Raw genomic sequence first — 27,619 nt, 5'->3', positions numbered from 1 at the left:
ATACCTTTGGTGTATAGGACGCAAGCAGATTTGGACATCAAATTCTGGGGTAAAAAAGTGCGTCTTATACACCGGTGCGTCTTATATTCCGAAAAATACGGTAATCCTTTCCTAGCTCCTTGAACAATGCAAGATCCTTTCTCTATCTTAAACTTCTTAAGTTTGATTTTAGTTTATTTCGGACATTCGTGTAAAGCTGCACTAACTGTCTCTAATTTTGAACTGATAGGTTAAAGGAAAGGTAACTAGTTAAAAAACCCTATCGCCCTATCATCACAATTATAACACATCATTGACTCAAAGTGTGAAACCCTCAGAACCACAGCTCAGCATGCTAACCACTGGCAACCAACCCCTACCCTCGCCCAAGTTTAAGTACATTCTGTGAACACTGAATAATGATGTAATTTTGTATTCCAGTATAATAACGTATTGGCATGAAAAAAAAACAACAACAACAAAAATCTTAACATATACTTCATTTGAAAGTAGTAAGTGTATGGATTTACAACGTTAACATTCGGAGTTCGATTCTCCGTGATGTACACAACAGATAGCTTAATGTGGATTTGCTCTAAAACATCGAACAACCATATGAGAATAAGGTAAATCGTTTCACCTGTCTTATCGAATAATCTAAAACACTTAACCTACTTAAGCGGATGATAATAAGCTATTACGTGGCCAAATAGCAAGTTTCAATATCACGGGTGCATCGTGATATGCATGCTTTTCTGTGTTTGTACTCAAAGTATATGGGAGTTAGGTGGGCGCCATGAACATATCTTTTTTCCATTTTATGGAAAATGAATTATGTTAATATGAAGTTTGACATAGTTAGAGAGTAATTATGTTAAAACAAACTGATATGGCTACACTGGTTTTATTATATTGACAAATATAAATAATTACCCTGATGAAACACCAAAATTAAGTTATTGTTCTATAGTTTTCTTTTCATCATTTTACTGCTTGTTATTTTAACACAACAGAATATAAAACAAAGGAGCCCAGGAACACTATATCTTATCATCAAGGTGTAGCTGTCTGACTGAACCACAGGAACACTGAATCGTATCACCGAGATGTAACTGCCTGATCAAAAATTTTTTTTATTTATTTCTTGGATTACGCCACTATTTGATGAGTGAACAGACAGAACAATGTGTCCCATGTGACTACTGCACCAAATTAAACACTGTAATCAGATTTTTTGTGCTTTAGTCTTCCTTAAGTTGTAGAAATTTAGGATGCATCTGCATTAAATAGAGGAACTATGGTTGGGATTCGATTAGCCGGAGCTTCAATAGCAAAAACAGTGTAACTGACCTGGAAATCAAATGCGACCATCTAACAAGTCTATACAGCACGGAAGAAATATAAAAAATCTGCAAGCAGGGAAACTATGACTCTTAGTATGTGTGGAGATTCACCTGACCATATGGAATATTTCAATCCGTCAATAGCCCAATCCTGATGGATTTTCCACCACAACAGGTTTACTTTTCTGTTGGCAGCTGAGACTAATGGTTAAACTTCTTGCATCTTCTTATCCATTAGTCTTGTTTTAATGATTGGTTTTGATACATGGTTGATTTAAACTGTCAACTGATCGTACCGAACGTTTCTTGATTTTCACAACCCATGCTAACTGCCATCTAATTCCCTCTTGGAACAGTTTCTTTTATAACGATAGCATCATAAGTCTGTGGAACCCTTATGTATTGTTTATACTGTACAAATTGCTGGAGATGCAGTAATGATCTGGGTCTGAGCATCCATGAAAATCATTTTCACCCTTAATTCATTATTTAGTATCCTCAAGGAGAGGGTTATTTTCGAGGTGGTTGATGTGAGGAGCATAAGAGAGAACTTAACCACTTCCCTGACTACCACAATTCCCAGATCTCAACCCGACTAAGTGTTGTGACATTTTGAAATGCGCAGTCAGAGAACGTATTCGTTTACCTTCGTCCCTGAAGGATTTCGTGACAATATTAATCGAGCAATGGATGAAAATTGAACATAATGTACACCAGAATATAATGGTGTTTATGTCACGATAGGCTCAATATGTGGACCAACAAGCTTTTATAGTAAGGTTTCTAATTTTTTCCAGCAGACATTGTATATAGATATAAGTCACATTAGGCCAACTCTGCACTTACTAACGTAGTACTTTGTTCTTACGGTACACTTCCGAAGAGGTCTACCAAAGTGTTCTTAACCAGTTACTCGTCGTTTCACCATTTACCTGCCGAGGAGCTACTCTCGCCAATATCGTGTACAATAACAAAATATAAGAATGGTTTCTTAATAACAGCTTTACGCTGTTTAATAATATTTAAAATACATTTTAATTACCTGAAAATTAATGTTCTCCTGAATTTATAAATAATGTGATTGACTATTACCATTCCAATGATTTTACATCTTTTGTTTTTTGTTGTTGTTTGCCTTTTTCTTTTTTAGTCCTGAGGCTCCTTACGACCTTGGGGGCACCTAAGATGCTGATGCATCATCGGTGATTTTGGGGCATATTTTACCTGGTAGCGTTCATCTTCTCTCCAGGTAACAACCATAATTTAGAAGTGAAAGGCTAAACGGAAATCAGATATGTAGTACTAACAACCTCCAACTCTTAGGCTACTCTTTTACCAATAAATAGTGGGATTGACCGAAACATTATAACACTCCCACGGCTGGAAGGGAGAGTAATTTCGGCAACGGGAATTCGAACCAACGAGTTGCTGATTGCGAGTCGAGCGCCCTAACCACCAGGCTCTGCCATGCTTCACCTCATTACTTAGGTTAAAATAATTAATCCATTACAAGTTACCAAGTAAACAACCCTAAAGTTTCGTTGCTACAACACAAAAATGTTATTTAATCCCGAAAGTACATAGTATCAATTTATCAATTTAGTTTCTACATCTTTCTTTCATCCATAATCAATATTTTGTCACAGACTTTGTGGTTAATTGTACCATTTCATCGGAGTAACGGAAATCAAATAGTACAACACATCAAACGTTTTACTGAAAAATAAAAGTAGACCAAAAAAAACTGGTTGGTCGTTTGTTTCTGTACCAAGAATTCTTCAATGTACCTTCATTACTTATAACTGAAAAATATGAGACTCCTGACATTTACCAGCTAAAACTTTCCATCTATAGAATCACGAAGCTGTTCTAAGAAAACTGGTCACTCATCTACTGACGTCATTGTTTGAAATACCCAGTTAGAAGTGCTATCCATATTCGAGGTCGTCAGACTATTTGTTTGAAAATCCTTAATATTTGTTATCTATTCACTGTACATCCATCAGAAAAAGGAGTTTTTGGTAAATATTATAGTAATTCTGAAGGAGGATCGTTTCTTTAATTCCACTTTACATTTAGATAAAATAATTCACGACGTTCCGTTGCTGGATCTACAAATCACCTTAAGTCCACTGACGTGAACATAACACTACTCACAGTAAGAATATTGTGTACAGAATCAGGTCACAATTTAAAACGTTTTTCTTTAATCTACTCTCAAGTGTATGAACACAAGAATCACAGAAATATGCTAAGATATCCATAATGGGCCTGAAAAGATTAAGTGTATACGATAAAGCTGGAAAGTTGCTTCCTGTAAAATCGTGCAGCTGAAGTAGAGATCATTCTTACAAAAAGGCCACTTTAAACAGCAGTACCACTTCCAAGCAATTACCTTCGCCCTGCCTACTGTATACGTCTACGAACAGCTATTATCATCATTATAAAGAAGCCTTTAACGCCATGTTGCTCACGCAAGGTCTTTCAAAGGAGTGCTATAGCACCATTTGTTATTAAAGGTTGAACTCCTGTTCCGACTTTCTGTTCTCTCTATAGAAAACTACGTATATAAAGATAGGTTTAATAAGATAAACAATTACCCAACCCAAAGGCGATCGGCCACTAACTATACGTTAGAACATATATTATCTTCAGGATCAACTAACGTACTTTATACGTGAAAAGGGAAAACATCTGAGTTAATCAGCTATAGATAATGCGTTGAAATGGTTATCATTATTTTAACCCACCCATCTATAGCGGTGTCGAAACCACCCTAGAAAGGATAGTTGTGCAGTCCAAGAGTTCAAACTTGCTCAAGCTTTAATCACGTGCTACCGTTCAATAGAACATTTGAAATGATTGCGTATCTCTCGTGGTTATCAAATCTTCATTGTACATAGTACTGATAATACGTTAGGGAAGAGAGCATGTTACAAAAACAATGACGGTTCATAAGTTTAATACCCTCCTTTGCTGCATATATATATATATATTAGAATGAAAACTCTATAAATCAAAGTATAATGTAGCCTACGACGATAACTATCCCTTGTGTACTTCTATACCTTTGTTATTTCGCTAGGTGTCGTTCTATTTACATTTGTTCACTGGAAGTGCTATGTAATGCGTATTACACTCCTGCTCTGAAGTTTTGTTGATTTATTTACTTTTGTATTATGAATGATAAATTGATGTAGATTAGCTTTCGATTCTCATACACTTTTCACATTACTCATCCTGTTTGGAGGTTTGTAGATTATACAAAATATATTAGCTTAGACATTGAAGATAATGAAATACACACACTGTATATGTTTTATCAGTAATGTGGTGATACGTATTTTGAGTTGCGAGATAATCACTCAAAGTTTATCAGTAATGTGGTGATACGTATTTTGAGTTGCGAGATAATCACTCAAAGTTTACCAGTAATGTGGTGATACGTATTTTGAGATGCGAGATAATCACTCAAAGTTTATCAGTAATGTGGTGATACGTATTTTGAGTTGCGAGATAATCACTCAAAGTTTATCAGTAATGTGGTGATACGTATTTTGAGTTGCGAGATAATCACTCAAAGTTTATCAGTAATGTGGTGATACGTATTTTGAGTTGCGAGATAATCACTCAAAGTTTATCAGTAATGTGGTGATACGTATTTTGAGTTGCGAGATAATCACTCAAAGTTTATCCGTAATGTGGTGATACGTATTTTGAGTTGCGAGATAACCACTCAAACTAAAAACCAGATTAATTCATTTCCCATAAAATCACCAGCAAGATTGTCTAGAACAACTTTTTTAAAATTACCAATGTTATGATTTTTAAAATTGATTGTTTTTATTTCAGCACTAACACACATAATGGGCTATCTGCGCGCTATTCACTACAAAGAATATAATCCTGGATTTTAGCATTGTAAGTCTGTAAAATTTCCGCTAACCTACAGGAAACTTATGTTTAAAATGCTATTATATACTTCTCAGCTTCAGTTTTCTATATGGCAAGGTGGTTAGGGAGCTCAGATCGCAATCTGCGGGTTGCGGGTTCGAATCCCCGTCCCACCAAACATGCTCGCCCTTTCAGCCGTGTGGGGCGTTAAAAATGACGGTCAATCCTACTATTCGTTGGTACAAGAGTACCCCAAGTGTTGGCGGTGGGTGGTGATGACTAGCTGCCTTCCCTCTAGTCTTACACTGCTAAATTAGGGACGGCTAGCGCGGATAGCCCTCGTGTAGTTTTGCGCAAAATACAAAACAAACAAAAAGTTTTCTATATTTAGCAGTATTTCTTATTGAACAGAAATCACTATTCTGCAAGCGACGTCAACTTATACAATACATGTTTAATTTTTGTAGAGCAAGAGTTTGTTTGTTATTATACAGAAAGCTACACAATGGATTATCAGTGCACTGCCCAACACAAGTATAAAAACATGAGTTTTAACGTTATAAGCTCACTGGTTATTATACAGAAAGCTACACAATGGATTATCAGTGCTCTGCCCAACACAGGTATAAAAACATGAGTTTTACGTTATAAGCTCACTGGTTATTTTACAGAAAGCTACACAATGGATTATCAGTGCACTGCCCAACACAAGTATAAAAACATGAGTTTTAACGTCATAAGCTCACTGGTTATTATACAGAAAGCTACACAATGGATTATCAGTGCACTGCCCAACACAGGTATAAAAACATGAGTTTTAACGTCATAAGCTCACTGGTTATTATACAGAAAGCTACACAATGGATTATCAGTGCACTGCCCAACACAGGTATAAAAACATGAGTTTTAACGTTATAAGCTCACTGGTTATTATACAGAAAGCTACACAATGGATTATCAGTGCTCTTCTGCCCAACACAGGTATAAAAACATGAGTTTTAACGTTATAAGCTCACTGGTTATTATACAGAAAGCTACACAATGGATTATCAGTGCTCTGCACAACACAGGTATAAAAACATGAGTTTTACGTTATAAGCTCACTGGCTTATCACAGGGGAGCAAACATTTGTGTGTTTTAGCGCAAACCTACATAATGGGCTATATGCGCTCTACCCACCATGGGAAATCGAACCTCAGATGTTAGCGTTGTAAGTCCGTCATCTCACTGGTGACCCAATGGGGGGACTAGGTTGAGGGAGACATGAAATGAATTATTACCGCAAAATAGTTATCCATTGTTCAACTGTTTGTATATCGATAGAGAGTCGAAAGTACACACAGAAAAGAGTGCGTAGTTGAACCCGTAAAGTTTTATCATTATTATAACATGAAAATTAAACTGGAAACTAAGCTCTTAATTTATATTCACTTAGAGTTTGATGTAATGAACTGTTGAACCCAATTTCATCATTAGCAGAGATTTTCTCCTTTTTGGCTCTCACTTCTTAGTTGATCCAACTAAAAAATATCGCTAAATATAAAAACGTGATAGATCAATAAGGAGGTATAAACGTACAGACTGACAGGTGGCTAGAAAATTAACAAGTAGACAAAAGATGGCTAGAAAACTATAAGACGGACAAAAGATGGTTAGAAAACTATAAGACGGACAAAAGATGGCTAGAAAACTACAAGACGGACAAAAGATGGCTAGAAAATTATCAAGTAGACAAAAGATGGCTAGAAAAATATAAGACGGACAAAAGATGGCTAGAAAACTATAAGACGGATAAAAGATGGCTAGAAAACTATAAGACGGACAGAAAGCTGACTACAAGATAGACAAAAGGTAAAAAAGCTAAAATATAGACAGAAGACAGAAATAGCTAGAAGTAACTGATTAGATAAAAATACAAAATTCAGATACATAAATATAGACAGCTAGAAAAATACAATAAAAAGCATAGCTAACACATAGCTAAAGAATTATAAGTTGTACAAACCCAACGCATAAATGCAATCACCCTGTGAGTGCAGTATATAAGTGACAGAATGCAGGAATGGGTAATGCAGATTTTCCTCCCATACAAAATGCTCCCTAGTTTCTGATCTTTTTCCATCCCTACATCTCAACAATTTTGTAATTAAATTTTTGTTACTAGTTTCTGTATTTATTACGAGTCAAAGTCTTGGCTTCCAATGGAGTGGCCCCCAGTGGCACAGCGGTATGTCTGCGGACTTACAACGCTAGAAACTGGGTTTCGATACCCGTGGTGCGCAGAGCAGAGATAGGCCATTGTGTAGCTTTGTGCTTAACTTCAAACAAACAAACCAATAAAGTGTATCTTTTAGTGGAAGGTTATCATTTCATCTACTTTTTCAGTTCTACTCTATAGGAAACCATAATATAATCTATAGACGTTACTTCTAGAAGCAATATAAGTCATGACCAGGATACTGCGCGGCGCAGTAAGGAGTATACAGTAGATTACCTACTTTCATATAATGCACATAAATGCTTACTGATCAGAGACCGTGATTAGTACTTTTGTCTGTAACTAACCTATCGTGAATCACTTGCTGCTATAGGCATGAAAGGAACATCATAGGGAGTAATAAAGTGTTTTGATGTGTAGGATGGTTGAAGGCACACTATGGGTTAGAAGTTACAGCTGATGGAGAAGGAGAAAGAAGAAGAAGAAAATCGATGTTTTTGCGGATCATTTTCTGGACGTCAAGAAAGATTAGCCGAACTGTAGGGTTAGTTTTGTACTTGATTAGTGAAGGGCTTTTCATCTCTAGCCCTATGGCAGGGTTTTGTCGACGTCCTGACGTACGTGTTACCATAAGCAATATACAAGCCGTCATTTTTAACTGGACCCATCCTTACATAGGGATCGCTACCTGATAACAGATACATGAGAACTAACAGATATATTTTGTGTATAGCGACGTAAAACTATGATATTACGGAGAACAACTTACAGTTTGGTTTTCATTTTTTTATAATGTCGTTAGCATTGGTTTTGATATAAGTGTAAACAGAATTACCTGAATGTTGCAATCTTTGGTTATTGTAACCGAGTTCCCTACAAAGAGTAATAAAATATATTTTTTTTTGCAAATAAAGATAAAGTTATTGACTGCTTTATCTGTTGATTTTATGACATATATTGAATCTGAAGATTTTAAAGATTCTTTTTTATTTTGATGAACTATTTGTGTGTAACGTTTTTTTTTGTGGTTTGCACTCTTTTCAACAAAACTTCCCGGGAAGAAAGTTGCTAATGGTGCGTTCACTGTCCAAGGATTGTGTAAACTGAAGGAAACATTTATAGTGTCTGAAAGGCAGGAAAGTGTGATAACATCAGTGAGGAACAACTTCCGTACAGCTACTCCATCATTGTAGCCCATGCTATAAAGATAACTTCTGATGCACACTTATTCCTGAGATGTCATTATGTAAAACTTCGACCAGAAGAGTTGCTAAAATTTTTCATTAAAAATTACATTTTCTAGTAATTATTCTTAATTGTGAGTAACAGGTAAACCACAAAAACCTTCCATGACCATTCTGCCTTAAGACATCAGTTGGGTATCCTAGCTGTTAGCGGTGTTTTCGGCCTTTATCTCGAGAACACCAAACAAGGTTGAAGCTGCTTAATGAATTACTAAGCACTAAAGCAGAACTGTCACATGTAAAGCTTCATGTACCATGCCTATCACACTCGTCCAATGTAGTTATTACTGTTTAATTAAGTTAATGTTGCATATTAAATATATCTAATACCATAAATAACTAAAATACACATTGAACTAATTAAATATAATACTGTAAATTATGTAAGCATATAAAAACTTACGTCTTGTTTATTATGTGGCAAGTTCTGGCTAGTTGTCTGTAGAACAGTAGAAAATCCTTTTGTATATGGCCTCTCATGCTACTGGACAAGTTCTACTTGTCTTGTTCCCTGGTGAGTCAGCGAAAAGTTTATATACATACAACGCTCAATTCCGGGGTTCGATTGCCTGCGATAGACAGAGCGCAAATAGCCCATTGTGGAGCTTTGCGCTAAACCAACAGTAATATCGACCTTAATTTGACCTTGCAAAATTAAGTATGCTCAACGGCCAGACTTGAAAAATTGTTTATGAAGAGAACAAACCAAAGGTGTCAAGCTCTTAGTCTTAAATGCAGAAAGATTAGCTATTAAACGTTAAAGATAACAGATATAGTTTTAAATCTCTGTGGTGTGATAATTGCTTAGACTTGTGTTGGAGTTTGTAAAGTTAGGATAAATAAAGCTAATTACGTCCTATGGTGACAGTGTTAATTATGTGATATATATAAAGAGTCAACAACCATACTGTGGTAAATGATTGACCAGGCTTAACTCTTACCGGAGTTGAATGAAATTATAAATGTGGAAAGTTTAAATGCTTAGGCTTATGTTGGAGTATATACGTCTATGATAAAAAAGCTATGAATATTCTGTATTGACTGTGTTAATTACGTGATTTATACAAAGTCAACGACCACTCACGTTAGTTTTGAAGAAAATTATATCTCGGAAATGTGAAATGCTTAGGCTTGTGTTAGATTACGTAAGACTAGGATAAAGAAAGTTATGCATAACCTGTAGCTATTATGTTAATTTGTAGAACAATTTTTCATAATATCCCTATCAAATATTGTATGAAATGTGGTTGTCAATGTCATACATTTTACTTTAAAAAATGTGCTTACAATTATATGTAATTTCTATTTGACAGTAGGCTGATAGAGATCCTGTTGAGTAATAAAATCGAATTTGGTATGCGTGCGTACCACGCTTGGTATTGCAGGCGCACAAAAATATAGCTAATAAAAGGGGAAAAAAGTATAATGAATTAATTTATTCTACTCCTGCCTAAAATATTTTCAATTGCCTCGGCTATTGAGGATTTCCTCTTGTTTTCCCAACAAATCACAGACGGTATTTTTCAATTTTAGGCAGGATTAGAATAAATTAATATATGAGACCTTGGGCGTGGTCAAATATATTAATCGAAAGGGTTTGACCTTCTGAGTCCAAAACTGTAATTAAATCTCAAATCGGTCAAGAGATGACGAAGCTATGAGCTGAAGGTTTATATTTGAAAAGACAGAACAAAAATAAAAAAGAGCCATTCTATGAACCGCTATACCGCGGCTATAAACTCTATTAGAAAGTCTATGGATTAGTGTTCTAGCTCTCTCTATAAAACCTTCCAAAGTATAACAAATTCTAGCATATCTAATGAGTTGTGATAGGTAAACATTATAACATGTTTTCCTTGTATAACTTAAAATATTCTGTTTTATTGTAAACCTTGAAGGAAAATTATTAATAACACTGATGTTTAAATCGTGATAATGTGCTTCATTCGCATTAGTTGAACTAATGCTAAGTCCGTAGAATAAATACGTTTAGCTATGTGAAAAAAATTAAGTGTTTGGTACTGCTAAGCTGTCGATATATCTGTATGGTCTGTTAATGTGTAAGGATTATGGTAGTCTTTTATGAGAAGTTGTGTGATAGTTGATATTCAAGTTAAAAAATAAATAATTATGCTGCTTGCGAACTGAAGTTACCACTCGTCTCTGTGCCCTATGCCTGTTTAAAGAAGTGTTAGCGGAATCGTTTGTTTGAAATTAAGCACAAAGCTACACAATGGGCTATCTGTTCTCTGCCCACCACGGGTATCGAAACCCGGTTTTTAGCGTTGTAAGTCCGCAGACATATCGCTTTGCCACTGGGAGGCTAGCGGAATCGTACGAAAATGAGTTGTTAATTAAGTAAAAAAAAACAAAATGTGGCTTTTATGAATTCATCTAGTGTAAACCAGTGATATATTTTATGTTGAATATTATAAAAAAAAACATTTAATGTTATCTATACAAATCATTAATTTACCAGCGTTGTGGAAAGTTCTTTTAAGCGCACACTTAAGTGTTCACTGATATCATGTAAGAATAGGCTGGTTGTTGAAATATAAGATTTTGATAGATTTAGCTTGGAAAGATTTTAACTTTTATTTCAAGCCATAGAATTTTCGATAATTACCTATAGAATAATACTTATTCTTCGAGGCCTGACAAGGCCTAGTTGTTAAGGCGCTGGACTCACCATCTGAGGGTCGAAGTTCGAATTCCCATCACCGAACATGTTCGCTCTTTCATCCGTGAGGGCATTATAATGTGATGGTCAATTCCATTATTCGTTGGTAAAAGAGCTGCCCAAGAGTTGGCAGTGGGTGGTGTTGACTAGCTGCCTTCCCTCTAGTTTCTCACTGCTAAATTATGGAATGCTTGCGTAGATAGCCCTCCTATAGCTTTGCACGAAATTTAAAACAAACCAAACTTGTCTTTTGTTTTCTAATGCTAAAATATTTCTTCAAATGTTCTTTGATGTACATGAGACCTCCACCTATTAAAATGGATAAACTCTTTTTCATGAGACTTTTTAACTCCAGCTATGACTGTATTTATAGGGTGACTTATGGAGTTTTGAAATCCACAGTAACTTGAGAATTCCATTACTGTTAATATTTGTATCAACTAAAAATACTGTTAAAATTTTATTACCCTTTCTTAGATAATTTCGTTCGCATTGGTTTTAACACAAGATAAAACAGAATTACCCGTTGGTTATTATCTTTGGCTATTGTAACCGAGTTCCTTACAAAGGGGTAATAATATAGATTATTTTGCAAATAAAAATAAAGTTATTGACTGCTTTATCTGTTGATTTTGTGACATATACTAAATGTAAATATTCTTCTTTGATGAACTATTTGTGTGAAAGTATTAGGCGTAAGTTAAAAGCAAAAACTGTTTCTATTGTTCATTGTTTCTTCTACCCAATGTAGATTCGACGTGTAACATCAATACTTTGTATTGTTCTTTCAACTGGTGGCTAAAACTTTCCCATTTTCTTGCTAATAAGATATGGGTCCAGCAAGAAAAAAAAAAAAAAAAGGGAGAGGCATATTGCTTGACGTCACCGCCTTTGATAAAGAGATTTTCATTCCCAAATAATTTATCATTATTTTCCCTTCAAATAATCTTCCTAATAACTAATAAGAAAAAACATTTCAAACAAAGAAGACACGTTTACTCCGAGTTTATTGTCTGCTAGTTCGCGACGAAATGACGTGTTCTATTATTCACATTTTTTCCGAATGTTTAGAGCGCGGTCATGACGTTTCAAGGACAATAACTACTTACTGACGTCATATTAAACAGAACATCTAACGTTCATAAAACAAAGACGAATTTTATCTTTTCTGTTGATTTTCGATATCGCTGTATTTTATATACTAGTCACCGAGGTGTTATTGATAATCACATAAAAACAAAGCTTACGTAAACATTGGTTATTTTAGAGTAATTAACAACTAGTAATTTTACGCCTAGTAACAAGTGCTGATTTTGCGGTGAACAACATTAGCGATTTCACATCATGTGTAAAGAGAATGTACGTTACTTGGTATAATACTTTGGCATCAAATGGAATTGAAATATAACTTATGTTATTTTTACTTACATACGTTAACGCTCAGTAGGTGTCACCTTTGGGTGTGTATGTGGTTGTATTCGTGTAATTTAGAAGAAAATTACACGAGAACGGTTCACATAAAAGAAGCGGCCGCGAAATGAAGATTAACAGGTGTTTTTTTCTCTACCATCTCAATATGTAAAATGTCTCAGTATAATAAACCAGGCTGTTTGAAAAGCACCCTTCATAATTTAATTCAATGAAAAACGAGACTAAAAAACATTATTGGAATATAATAACATGAACCTTTTACTTTATATCTATTGTGGTGTATATATATCACTGCCGTAAGGCTCAGAACTGGGTTGTCAAAAAAATGTCAAGTACTACTATAACCATAACCGTGGCTCCAAGCCCACAATTTACTCCTTCATTCAGCTGTCAAAAGTTACAGGTTTGAGCACCTGGAAGTGTATAAATCAGTTCTAGTGGTGCTCTATATCCTAAGTGCATTTGCCGCGACCGCATTTTCCATACTAATAAAAATGACTAAATTATATACAATTCAATTTTGTGTCTTTCTTTTGGCGTCAAGAGAAAGAAAAAACAAATACAGTTGGTGAAAAGTCAGTATTGCGGTGCTTGTTGTTGGAAGGTGAGACATTTGAGACAGAAACACACACAGCAATTCTGAGGCGAATAGGTGGTCTGTGATCTTTATTTCATGGAAGAAGGTGTGAAGGTTGCTAATGATAGCATTCAAACACCAAAGTGAATTTATCTTTTCAGTTCACACAAACGTTGCCTTTAGAACGTTGTGGGAATGTGTACGAACATTTCATTAATTACTTAAATATCTTTATAACTTTAATTTGTTTTGGTCACCAAAAATCGTATAAGATTTACTTTTAACATTAGGGTTGTTTGTTTGTTTTTGTCGTTAAACACAACGCTTCCCAAATTGACTATTTGTGCTCTGCCCGTCAGGTACTGAAACGCAATTTTTAGCGTTATAAGCCTTCAGACTTATCACTAAGCCATCGGGATGGGGGGGGGGTAACGTTAGGAATTCCAATCTAATACATTCACTGCATCATAAATACAACAACTTTATATATTGTTTGTTTGTAGTTAAGCACAAAGCTACACAATGGGCTATCTGTGCTCTGCCCACCACGGACATCGAAACCCGGTTACTAGCGACGTAAGTCTGCAGACATGCCGTTGTGCCTCTGGGGGGCAACTTTATATATATGTATATATATATATATATATATATTGTGTGTGTATGTATTCTACATTTCTGTAAATGTACAATGAAAGCAGCATATCATCCTAACTACATGTAAGTAGAAACAGGATTTGAAATAATAAAGCTTTCAAACATCTTTTGATAATTTCATGGAAAAGCTTTCAAACACTACATACAATGAGCATGATAGTAGCGCTAAAAATGTTATTTTCAGCGTCAGAATGTTAAAAACGTGTGTATTGAAATTGCTGTGCCCCAAAGTGTTAACATTAACAGTATGGACATACATATTTTGTAATAACAAAATGTATATTAACGTCTAATTATTTTTATCCCAACAGACTGTATTAAAGTAGAAAACAAAGAATGTTATTTTCAGCGTCAGAATGTTAAAAACGTGTGTATTGAAATTGCTGTGCCCCAAAGTGTTAATATTAGCAGTATGGACATGCATATTTTGTAATAACAAAAATGTATATTAACGTCTAATTATTTTATTCAAACAGACTGTATTAAAGTAGAAAACAAAGCTTAGCTTAGGAAACATGCGAATTATGGTACAATTCCGTTTTATCTGTCTTGCTATAAAATAGGAGAAAATGTAAATAAAGATTAAAAATGCGCTTCTAAATAAAACTCATTAAGAACTAAAGCAACTCGTATTTTTAAATATATTTTCGTTCCCATTATATATATTGATATTTGCTTTGCTGTTCATTTATTTTATCTTATTCGTGATTTTTCTTGCACTACAAATGATTGTCGGATCTGAAACCTTACTTCTCTAAACAAGCCTAACGTTTTTGCGTTGCCAGAGTGAGTTCTCAATGAAATCAGCGACGTCACTGAAGATCATCTTACAACCTTTCAGACTTTACACTTTTTAACTCAACTCAGTCTTTAAAAAAAAAACATCTTCATACTAAAAGCGTGCGGATCATCGTGTTTATCGACTCGTATTTTATTAAATGGATGTTCCAACATCTCGAATGATTTCAACATAATTTGCAATGGAAACTGCTGCAAGACTTACATCTCTGTTGCTACATGGACAAATAAATTATATTGTTACGACAGCGAAGGTCACGTGACTCTACTAACACGTCATGCGCTTCTCGAACGTTCACGTCCCTTCCTGAAATCTCGAGAGCTTACTAGATATGCGGTAGTCTTGTATGTATGAACCGGTAAGAACTGACGGCAACAATGTAATGTGTAATTGAACTGCGGATAGAGAGAGACGTATTGTTGAGTCGAGCACGTGAAACGTTCGTTGTGAATTATAGCGTTTGTTATAGCGTGACTGTGGAAATTAAGTGTATTGCGAAGTTGTATTTAGAAAGAATAAACCAGTTTTATTTAAGAAAGACTTGTATCGCTAAAATTCATCGGAAAGAAATTTACGGAAAATTAACTAACGAACGGAGACGTAACAATATTAACAGTTTTATTGTGCTATAGACAAGTAACATTTTAAAATACAACACTACAGTATACAGCATAGAAACGACATTTACTCTGAATTAATGGTTGAATTATAACATGTCGTTGTGTCTTGAAAACATTACTATTAATGAGAAACTTACAACTGGGTTTAAACATTTTGCTCAACACCTCTGTGTTGAGACAAATATCTTAACGAATAACAATATAAAATATCAGGGTGGTGTTGTGATACTGAAGAACAAGTGTATGAACGACATGTGCTTTACACATGATCAAAGAGTATATTATGAAACAATTGCAACTGTATTTCAACATGAACGACCAATCAACATTACAAGTTACCAACATGAACGACCAATCAACATTACAAGTTACCAACATGGACGACAAATCAACATTACCAGTTACCAACATGAGCGACAAATCAACATTGCAAGTTACAAACATGAACGACCAATCAACATTACAAGTTACCAACATGAACGACAAATCAACATTACAAGTTACCAACATGAACGACAAATCAACATTACAAGTTACCAACATGGACGACCAATCAACATTACAAGTTACCAACATGAACGACAAATCCACATTACAAGTTACCAACATGAACGACCAATCCACATTACAAGTTACCAGCATGAACGACCAATCAACATCACAAGTTACCAACATGAACGACAAACGTACCTGAAGTTATGTTGAAATATGAATGACTAATATGGCAGAACCAGATGATAATATTTCGGAAGAAGAAGGAGGACATAGTAAGTATTTGGAAGTTTGGTTCTTCCTACAGTAGTTCTGATTTCTGTTTTTCCCTTACAAACCTTAGTTGAATATGTGCAAGGCCCAATAATATTTTTTCGGTTAACAAGTTTAGCTAATTTCAAATTTTGTTGTTGTTTTTTCCTAACATAAAAGTTATTTTGAAATTTAGGTACTAGAACCTTGACAAAACACACCATGAAGACAATTATCTGACATATACTCTATGTATTTAAATGATGGTCCATTTTGAGCGATCTAAACATGAGGCTATACATAATTTCTTCGACCTCAATACCTTATGTACGACTGCAACTTAAAGAGTCATTAGATAACTTTAATACTGAGAACAGTTAAAGAAACAGGAATGACAACAACAGTATATCGTTTACCAAGAGTGATCACTCTATAAAATATAATTGACGTTTTGGAGACGTAAATGTAGCAGTCAATATCGATATGTATGATACACCAAAAGAAAGAAAAGTTAGATTCCGTGTTGAATCTGCAACCGGTAGTTGAAGGTTGATAAATTACAGGAAAAGTATTTCAGTTTGAATCTGCAACCGGTAGTTGAAGGTTGATAAATTACAGGAGAAGTATTTCAGTTTGAATCTGCAACCGGTAGTTGAAGGTTGATAAATTACAGGAGAAGTATTTCAGTTTGAGTTTGTAATACACGTACATAGGGATCGTTCTAAACATTTGTTTATTTATTTTGTTTGCTGTTAAACGCAAAGCTATGCAATGGGCTATCTGTGCTGTGCCCATCATAGGTATCGAAACCCGGGTTTTAGCCTTATAAACTTTCTCGTTTTAAACATTTAGTTTAATTGTACAGAACTACATCGAACTTAGACTGTATTTTGTCCGTGTTTCTTGGAAATATATCACGATATAATTGAGAACTTAATTATACTTTTACAACAGTTTTCCTCTCAGTTTTTTTTCGGATCTTTCTGTCTTAATTATTTGTAATCACAAATATCGTCAATTTATATAATGTATTCTGATTTTCGATAAATAATAACACTTTCGGATATGTTACATGTACAGTGTTTCATCCACGTAACGAATAACTTGGTAGACCGTGGTCACGAGTATCGAATACTGTTGATATCCAGAACTGTAAAAAATATATATAAAAATAAAACGGCAAAAGAACACAAGCCTCATTTCCAAGAATGTATTTTTTATCATATTTTAAATTGATGAAATACAAATTATGACCATGCTACATCTCTGTTTCTTTGTTGTTTACACGTGGTTTCACGTGGAAGTAATTGAAAACCATAAAACGTGAAAACTACGACTTTTTTATTTATTTCGTAATGGCGAAGACAAGTTGTTTTTTTTTTTTCCTTTTTACGTTTCTTAGTTCCGAAGTATTGTTCAGTAGGTTGTATTGTATTTCTAAAAATAAAAAAAGTGGCAATTTCAATAATTTTAAGCCGCGGCATAGCGGCTCATAGAACAGCTCTGAGTGTTTTTTTTTTTTCAAGTATAAATTTTTAGCTTATATCTCCGCCATCTTTTGACCGATTTGAGATTTAATTACAGTTTTGGATTCAAGAGGTCAAACCCTTTAGATTGATATATTTGACCACACTATTTACTCTAGTCCTGCCTAAAATAATTTCAATTTGAGGGTAGGCTGGTAGAGAACCTGATGAATAATGAAATTGATTCGGGTATACGCGCCTCCCACGCTTGTTATTGGTGGCGCACAAAAAAATGGCTAATAAGAGTTTCAAGTGCTGCGGCTATTGAGTGTTGCTTATTGCTTGTTTTCTCGAAGTTGTGTAAGTAAAAATAAAATTATTATATGTATGTTTGTGTTACTTCATTTACGCGTCTAGAACTTTGAATGAATTCCGATGATCAGTTATCCCCAATGTCAGTGTACACAACGCATTAACTATCCATTGTAGTCACAATGTTTAACTTAAAATGTAAGAACAAATATAAGATAAATAGAATAAAGATTAAACTGAAATACCAATAGGCAATAAATATTTCCTCATACAAAGAAAAATGTATATTTCAAACTTATTCCTATTCAACTTTTTATAAGCGTAATGGTGGGTGATGTTTGATGCCATACTCAGTGTGGCGCCATCTTTTAACGGATATTTGCATTTGACAAACAAACTATTTGTATTATGTAAATTAATATAAATAAAACATCAAAAGAATGATAGAGTGTTTTAATAGATGATGTTAAATGTTCTACGAATATGTCTACAATTCATTATGAAAGTATTTATAGTTGAGATAGCTAAAATTTATTCAAGATGTAATGTACAAAAATATCACAAATTAGAACACATCAGCTAGTTCCTACAAAGATACACATTACATTGTGCTTATTGCTATCTACTTGAGATCTGGAGCATCAGTAGGGAAATTCAAACTTAATTTCATATCTCTTTAAAAAAAAAGAGCCGATTGTGCTCAGATATCGAATTATTTACATTTAGTCTGAAGAGTTCTAGGAAAAAGATCCTCGGTTTTAAAAATATGTTTGCTTAAAGATTTCAAATTAAACATTTTCAATGTGCTTACAAAACATTTTAAATTTACTGCACAACATATAGCGCTAAAACATCTTGATACTGAAAAATATTGTTTTAAAGAATTAAGAATAATACGGAGAACTGTACGGTGATGTAACATCGGTAAAAAATTTCCTTTTAAACAACAAATATTTTTACATCATTTACTCTTCGCACAGTTTTTAATGTGAACTGTGCACTAGCAATGCTCGAGTGCTTAGAAGTAAATGCAAGTCTAGTGTGTGGTGAGCTGTGTGGATCTTAGAGCGAACAACTAGTTTTTGTGTGTTTTGTAACTAATGATATACTCCATCTTTTAAATGAATTTTATTAATATTATTGGTTATACTGTGTAAGTTATTATTTATTTCTAGTTCTGTTTTGTATTGTATGCCAAATTTTATTTAAAATTTATTAATAATCAGAAAATATAAAACGTAATTAAAACTACAAAAAATATTAAGCAGGACATTTTACTTGCCATTTAAAAGTATTCCGCACTATTAATTGAGAAAGAGGAAACGTTAATAAAAAATACTATGCCCCAATTTATATCAACACTAAAAATCAACTTTATTACCAACATTAACTGAAATACCATCTATACAGAAGAACTGTCTGTGCTGCCATCTAGCGAGATTACATTGAAGTATTAATGTCATAAACGGTAATATGATCCTGATCAATTTTAAATGATTAACTAATAGTATGATATAGTTTACACTGATACATATAAATTGGAACACATTATGTGACACTTTACTGTGAAAATGTCTGTATCCTATTATAACTGATCACTAATCCACACACGTTCTGTTGCAGGATGACCAGTCTTTGTCATCCTGTCATTTTACTTCACATTAATTCACCAGGTTTTCAGTACGTAATTTAACTGATCAATATTTTTAATCTTCAACAAAATGTTCAACACACTCTTGTAATTAATACACGTAACTATATGATCACAGAATAATACAAAAGAATCGCAAGTAGAACAACTTAATGAATTTGTATTTTTGGTTAATTCTTCTTATTCTGACATATTCTTATTAACTATTTTATACGACCATTCGAAAAATAGTAAGCTTATAGAACATTAAATATAAAAAAAAATTAAGCTTTGTAGATATCAGGGTTTCGTACAAGTTTTGATAAATGCTATCTGAGAATTTATTCTGCTCAATTACTGATACGAAAAATTTTCAATTATACATTTCCAACTTATTAAATGTTTGTAACAGAATAATCATAATAATAACAGTAATTCATATTAATGCTTATCTTTTTTTTTACCTAAAAATGTAAATTACACATGAATATTGTTGCTTTTTCAGAGAAAGATACTTCGGATTTAATACATATACATATGTATATATATATATATATATATATAGAGAGAGAGAGAGAGAGATGGATAGAGATAGAGAGAGTATTATGCGTGTAAACAAACCTGTACGAAGGTCTATGGCGAGAAAGCGGAAGTTGTGACCAATCCACGCCATCTAGTATATCCGGAGGCGTCAGAAGTCCATCTGTTGGTATATATTCAACGACCTGTTCTGCCGGCTCTTCATCAACGATGATTGTAGGCGGTACTAAGGCGGAGCCACTTGGGCCTGTCGCCATAGTAACGTACAGCCACGCATGCAGTATTATTTACAACACATCTGAAATATTAAGAGAAATATAAAATAAGGTTATTATTTGCCTTAGCTGAATCTAGGCATGGTCTTACAATGATGGAATTAGCCAGCAACTAGTTAGGGTTAACAAAAAGAATAATTAACCGAAAACAAAGTTATGTACTTCTTAGTTTTACTAATACAAATTTTCATTATTTCTTTCCTTTTAGTTACGAAAATATGACATAAAATCAGACAGCTCTACTACAGCATTATCTCCAACAGCTCCTAAATTCCGATTATAAAGTTCATATTAAGAAGGAAATTGTTTAATTATACTTTGCTTCATAAAAAATCGTTTCGAAAGTCACTCGTTGTAAGGTTAAAACATCAACACCAGCATCTACATCTCCAGAAATGTGGTAACTAATCCAACCTTATCAAGTATTGGGAGGATTTATGGTCTTTATGTAGCAAATATAATTTAATAATCTTGTTTATTACTAATAAGCACGTTATTTCAAAACATATGTATTGCTATTATGTGAGTGCCAGTCATCATGTTGAACTAAACGTTTGCCATAGTTTTGATTAATATGCTTTTTATAATAACTATTGGGCCGGCATGGCCAGGTGGTTAGGGCGCTCGCTCGCAATCTGTGGGGTGCGGGTTCGAATCCCCGTCACACCAAACATGCTCGCCCTTTCAGCCGTGAGGGCGTTATAATGATGCGGTCAATCTCACTATTCGTTGGTGAAAGAACAGCCCAAGAGTTGGCGGTGGGTGGTGATGACTAGTTGCCTTCCCTCTAGTCTTACACTGTTAAATTAGGGACGGCTAGCGCAGATAGCCCTCGTGTAGCTTTGCACGAAATCCAAAACAAACAAACAACTAACCATCATTAAACGTTTTATGACTGCAATTCCTGCTATAGTGGTCCATATAGACATTAAATAAAATTAGTAAATAACATTAAAAAACTTGAAATAATCGAATTAAAAGATAGTGTTAGATTGAAATCTTAAAAGTTGATGAAAAGGTTCAAAATATTATTGTTTGAAGTTTTAGTTGTACTTTAGAGTATAACTCTAAGTCCATCTTGATATTTACAAAATGTGAAATGTTTATAAGTAAACACGCAATATTACCTGTTTCTGCTGGGGAATTGGTTAAAATAGTGCTAACAAAACTTCGTAAGATTAACAAATTAGTTACTACGAAAAACAATACTGAAAAATGTAAAACAATTTCAACTCTAGTCAATGTGATGTTTACATAAACTACATAAAATTTAAAATAATTAAATAATTTATTTTTCAATTAGCTCCTTTTTATGTATGGTTGTATAATCTACTGTATCTGGGAATTACTATTTTAAAGTTACGCTTTCGTGATCTTCGTACATAATTTAAATGTTTTATAAATAAATTCGTTATATTAAAACGTGTTCTTTGTCACAGATGGCAGCACAGCCCTAAAATGGCTTACGTGATGATGCCTACAGCAAGGATCAAACTCCAAATTTTTGCCTTATAAACACTCAAACTTACCGCTGAGCCAATGGGTGGCTACTACAAGAAACTAAGAAATTAATATTTTCTGGGTGTAAGAACTAATAATGCCCGCCAAAGAACATTTGTTCTGTGCATTAGGAAAATTCCCATTAACATTATGTACGAAATTAAGGAAATGTCCAGAAGAATAAAATTTAGTGAAAACTATATTCGTTATAGATACTTAGTATGTGGAATAAAAAAATCCATCCTCTGTATGATTAGAGAGAGAGAGAATAAACCTTTGGAGCTTTGAGCCTCCAATTAGTTTATCTCACGGCTCCTCTTTAGTGACTTTTCATTTCTTCACAGATCGAATTCACGCGCATCTTTAGAAGATAATATTCACGAAGACACATTATGATAACAATATGGCTTCTCTGTTGGGTTCTTTGTTCATGGACAGAAGTTTTGTGAGATATTCTCCTTGTTCAAGCATTAGCTGGTCCAAACTGACACAATGTAATAATATATTATCTACGTTATTATGTTTAAATGCATTATAATGACCAATTAGATTCCAACATATATATTGGCAACTAAATATTATTGCAAATTCCTTTCTATTTATTTCATTTATGAAATACCTTAATGAATTTAATTTTACATTAATTGAATTTTATTCTGTGTTTTCTTGGTTAAGCATCCTAAGTTGTTCCAGCATTCGTGTTGTAAGCATTTATCGATAAGAGGAAAAGTCACTGAAGGTTCCTAGAGGAAAATATTGAACACAAATGTTATATAGGGTAGTCATCTAAAATGCAAAAGCTGTAAGTCTGCAGGCTACGATGCAAAAATCGGGTTTAAATACCTGTGGTAAGCAGAGCAAAGATAGTCCACTGTTTAGCTCTGCGCTTTACAACCACCAAACTAAACCATTAAAATGCAATATTAAATATAGGGTTTTCTTTAAGATCACCCTGTATAACGTAAACGTTTGAAGGGAGAATTTGATAAAAATTATTAATATTAAGCCATTGTTTAGCACCTTTAAAAATAATTCAGTTATTCATCCATGCTACGAAAAAATGTCGAAAAGTTGACGTTTTCATAGCGTGAAGTTCTAAAGATTGTCAGTTAATGGCTGTTTCTGTTAAACATAAAGCTACAATATGGGCTACTTGTGCTTCGATTACCACAGGTATCAAAACCAGAGTTTTAGCGTTACATGCTCCAACACTTGTCACTGAGCCAACGAGAGGAGGGAGAGTATCTTATCTCCGTGTGCTCCGGGAAAACCAAATTCCCAAATACCCACCAAGAAAATTATAATGAATTTGCTATAAACATCCGTGAAAACAACGCTTCAGATCTTTAAAGTGCAACTTTGTGTAAAATACAAAACCTCTGAAAATAACACAGACTTCTGTGATACTACAGAACTATATATAAACTGTAAACTAATAAAACAATCCGAATATTCGGCGTTTGGTTTGTTTGTTATTTCTGGTTCTTTAAAAAAAATTACCAAATAACAGAAATATCTTATGTAAAAGTATACGACTCGAATTACTAACCATTATACCAGAAGTTGTATAAGAAATTATATACAAAAGCTCGCGAAGCTCAAAAACGGATATATTTTGAAACAAAGCCTGAAACCTATTTAGTAAGCTCAAGAATAAGCAACTTCGGAATTATCTGTAGACATAATACTTAGTTTATTTAGTAGACGTAATAAATATGTTAACAACTATATCTAAGTATTTTGTATAAATGATTAAATTTTTTTCTTATGCTAAGATTTCTGTAAACATTTTTAATAAGTTGTCACAACGACTGGTTGTAATGTAGACTGCTATTCATTCACTGAATGTTTATTCTTATCTTACATGAATAAACATTTTCAGCTGCTCGTTTTTTTTTTTTTGGAAACTAATGTAAGTGTGGTATATCCACTCGCTAAGCTTGCATTTATTTCTGTAGTATTTTGTATCATTATTATTATTCGTTGACATGTAATAAAATAAAATATTAAATTTCAAGGTACTATATTTCCCAGAGAGAAAAATAGTAAAATATTCTTTTAAGTTTCAAGAATAGAAGCAACTTTTAAAAAGCTAAAAACATGTTAATCGCAATATAAATGATGAATTCTCAGAAAAATACAGCACAAAGGTAACGAAGTACATAAAAAGTCTTCTCAACACATAGACCAAAACCACCACTAGGTGACACGACAAACGCGATCATATCTGTCTTAAATAACTTTAAATAGTTTTGTAAATGAATAAAATAGACTATCAAGTAAATACGTTTTAATACGAAATATTTAGTAGAAATAAATCCAACCTCGCACAAACTAGTAACTATTAAAAAAATTAAACTTCTTGCAAAGGTAGTCGCCTTTTATTGCCTACGACCGCTAGAGGGTCTGAAAATCGACTATACCTAGTGGCAACTTGTACTATGTCAAAATTTTTGATTTATTTTGTTTTAATTAAAACATAAGATATATCCAATGTAAAACATTTGTATTACTATTATTATGTTTATGATATTTGTATTACTATTATTATGTTTATGATGTTTGTATTACTATTATTATGTTTATGCTATTAGTAATCATCTATTGAGCTCATTTCAAATGCCAAAAAGCATTTTAATTTCCAGACTTTTATGTTTAACATACCAGATACGTGATGTTTTGTTTTATTTTAACGAGTTCTTAATGAGAAAATACAACACTAATTTAATCGAAATAGAATAACTGCAATAGTTCTGCGTTTAGCACAAAGAGTACAAGCATTTCGCGAAACTGTTGATAGATTAAATCATCCCGGAAATGGAATTTTTTTTTAGCTTAATTGGAAATGGTGGCAAAGTTTGATTCCGGAATCAATGAATACGTTCGAAGTAAGAAGCAAGAAGTCATGAGTTGAGCCCTGAATAGCTATTATAGATGCTCTCAAAAGTAGTCATTAATTCAGTTGTACTAAAGATTTGATGTATATAGTAATATTCTTAATGGTGGAGTGCACCCGTTGACCGAAGTTATCAAGAGCTGAAGTAAGTTATTTCAAAATGGCATCTATCCAAGGAATGAAGTTAAATGTTGATGAGAATTTATTTTCCTCATTAATATCGATCGAAGAGACTAGAGGCTCTGCTTTATCCCTTCAAGAGCTTACGAAACATGGAATATTGTTCGAAGGTTGCTGAGGTGAAGGGTTTGATATGGGCTCAATATAGGTTCTTGAAATTAAACAGAATCACGTCATTTCCTGTTGATATCGTTCTTTGATCCTTGTAGCGGGTGATGTTGCAAATTTTGGTAACTGATTAAAATATTTTTTTTCGGTTTTCTTTGTATGCTATTTTTGTGGCATCAGCTAGCTGTTGGTCTTTCTGGAAGTCCTTTGTCAATATCACTCCTATTTCATACATCTGATGGGAGTGTATAGTGGAAGGTGTAAAGGCGTAGATATCAAACGAAGGTTATATTGCCAAAATTAATGAAATCGAGAAACTTTACAACGGATAATGCAGACTATTCTGAGGCTAGATCGTTAGTAGATGAGTTAATATCACACAGATTATTAATTTCTTTGTGAGTTTAATATAATGTGTTTATATGAAAAAATATACTCACCAAGGAAATTCACAGCTCAGTCAACTACGAGATCTGATTTTGTTAATAATTTGGTCAATAGCGTTTTTTATTTATGGCGAAGCTAATTTTGTGTTACTGATCAGAAGGAGGGGGAACCAGTTAACAGCACCCTATCACCTACCATCCACGCTAATCGATTGACTGTTACTCTTATAACTCATCCACAGCTTAAAACAAAAGCAATATTTGGTTGTATCGTACGGATTCGAACTGGCTCGTAAACTCAGAAATCCAGAGCTCCACACAGGGCTTACCCGTGGTCAATGAATGACATACGGCAAACCCTTCTTCGTTATAGAGAAAACTGTTTCGAAGACGTCATGATAACCATTAAATAACTGACGGAATAACCGTCAGTTGTTTCAGAATTCTTAGATACTCTTGTCACACGAAGGAAGTGCTTATCTGAGGATGAGTCTATTATTCCTACACAGCAAAGGTTCAAACCACCTTTTTTACCTTATTACGTACTGTAATTTAATACATTTGAGACATAAAACACAATAAACTGGTAAAATCGTACATGCATTCAGCTGCAGCACTATCCAGCACTGATGGAGCTAACCCAGATGTTTACCGACTTGATCTTCGCGGTTGAACTACAGTTCTTTCAGAGACATTCGGCATTCTTGAAGTACTGCGCATTATTTACAAAAATTATTATTTAACAGCAACGCATAACGTGATTATTACAACCAAGAAGTCATTTATAGTTCTAATAGCGTTTTTACGGGAAGTCCACAAAAAAAAACACAGTTCTTCTCAACCCCTTCCATGAGCCCCCTCCAGTTGAACAGCGGTATTTATACGGTCTTACAACGCTAGAAACCGGGTTTCGATACTCGTGGTGGGCAGAGCATAGATAGCCCATTGTGTAGCTTTGTGCTTAACTACATACAAACCTTTCATGAAGACGGTCGTAGATTAGTAGCCGAAACGTAGAACATAAATTAGTCAGTAATCAATGTCTAATATAGTAAAATAATAGCTACTTGTTAATAAAATGACTTAGGATATCGTATAGGTTACTAATTTAGACAATGAGGTATTTTCAATGTTGCCGAGCTATTTCAGATTTAACCTGTTTGGTAGATACGTAACTATAAGAAAAAAAATGAACATTGAAAATAAAAAGTTTAGATAAACACACGTTAGAATTACAATTAAAATAAGCACATGTTCTATTATTATGAATAATCATGTTGTACTCTTTTTTCATAACAATTTAGTAGATGATAATAAGGCGTACTATAAGAGAATCATGTTTTCAAGAAATACAACTTTTACGTGTTAAATTATTTTTCCACGGCGTTATTAACAAATACATTATATTTTGTAGGAGGTGAGAGTTGTACCTGTTGTAGAACTCTCTCTCTATATATATATATATGTGTGTGTATTGGAGCTGGCGAGCCGGGTTACAGTCTGTGTGTTACCACAAAATACTTCCTGCACTTTATGCTGTGGGTGTGTTATAATAGTTACAGTCAGTCTTAAAGCGTGAAAAGCTGCTGCTGATTGGTTGCCTGCTTCTGATCAGTAGTTTAAAACTTGGGGCAGTGGTAGATAGCCTTAGTAACTTTCTCATGAATACAAGTACGTCTCCTATTGCGTCAGCGGTAAGTTTATTATTTTTTGTTTGTTTGTTGTTAAGCGCAAAGCTATACAATGGACTATCTGTACTGTACCAACAACGGGTATCGAAACCTGAATTTCAGCATTATAAGCCTTCAGACTTACTGCTGAGCCGCTGAGGGGCGGTAAGTTTACTGACTCATAATGCTGAAATGCGGGGTTCGATTGCCCATGGTGAACAGAACGCATTTAACCCATTGTGTAGCTTTGTGCTAAAACAAAAGAAACAAGCAAAACATAAGTGTAAATATTTTGTAGGTTAAAACAGAAAAGTAAAAACATACGTCACCTTTCATAAAACATGATTATATTAAAACAGAAAAGTAAAATTATACGTCACCTTTCATAAACATGATTATATTAAAACAGAAAAGTAAAAATATACGTCACCTTTCATAAAACATGATTATATTAAAACAGAAAAGTAAAAAC

At 33.8% G+C, this 27,619-nt stretch overlaps 1 protein-coding gene across 1 annotated transcript in view; it reads right to left on the bottom strand.

The window, feature by feature from the left end:
- LOC106459404 (eye-specific diacylglycerol kinase-like) overlaps positions 1–20,424 on the bottom strand; it is a 284,650-nt gene extending 264,226 nt beyond the window's left edge. Inside the window, exon 1 of the mRNA XM_022385894.1 lies at positions 20,214–20,424. Within this exon, the coding sequence (XP_022241602.1) occupies positions 20,214–20,389 (176 nt within the window). The 5' untranslated portion in view covers positions 20,390–20,424. The remainder of the gene's footprint in view (positions 1–20,213) is intronic.
- Positions 20,425–27,619: the final 7,195 nt, after the last annotated feature.

The sequence above is a fragment of the Limulus polyphemus genome, unplaced genomic scaffold, assembly GCF_000517525.1.
Source record: "Limulus polyphemus unplaced genomic scaffold, Limulus_polyphemus-2.1.2 Scaffold602, whole genome shotgun sequence".
Lineage (NCBI taxonomy): Eukaryota > Metazoa > Arthropoda > Merostomata > Xiphosura > Limulidae > Limulus > Limulus polyphemus.
The sequence above is the reverse complement of the archived record's forward strand: the minus strand, read 5'-3'. Positions and strand labels throughout refer to the sequence as shown.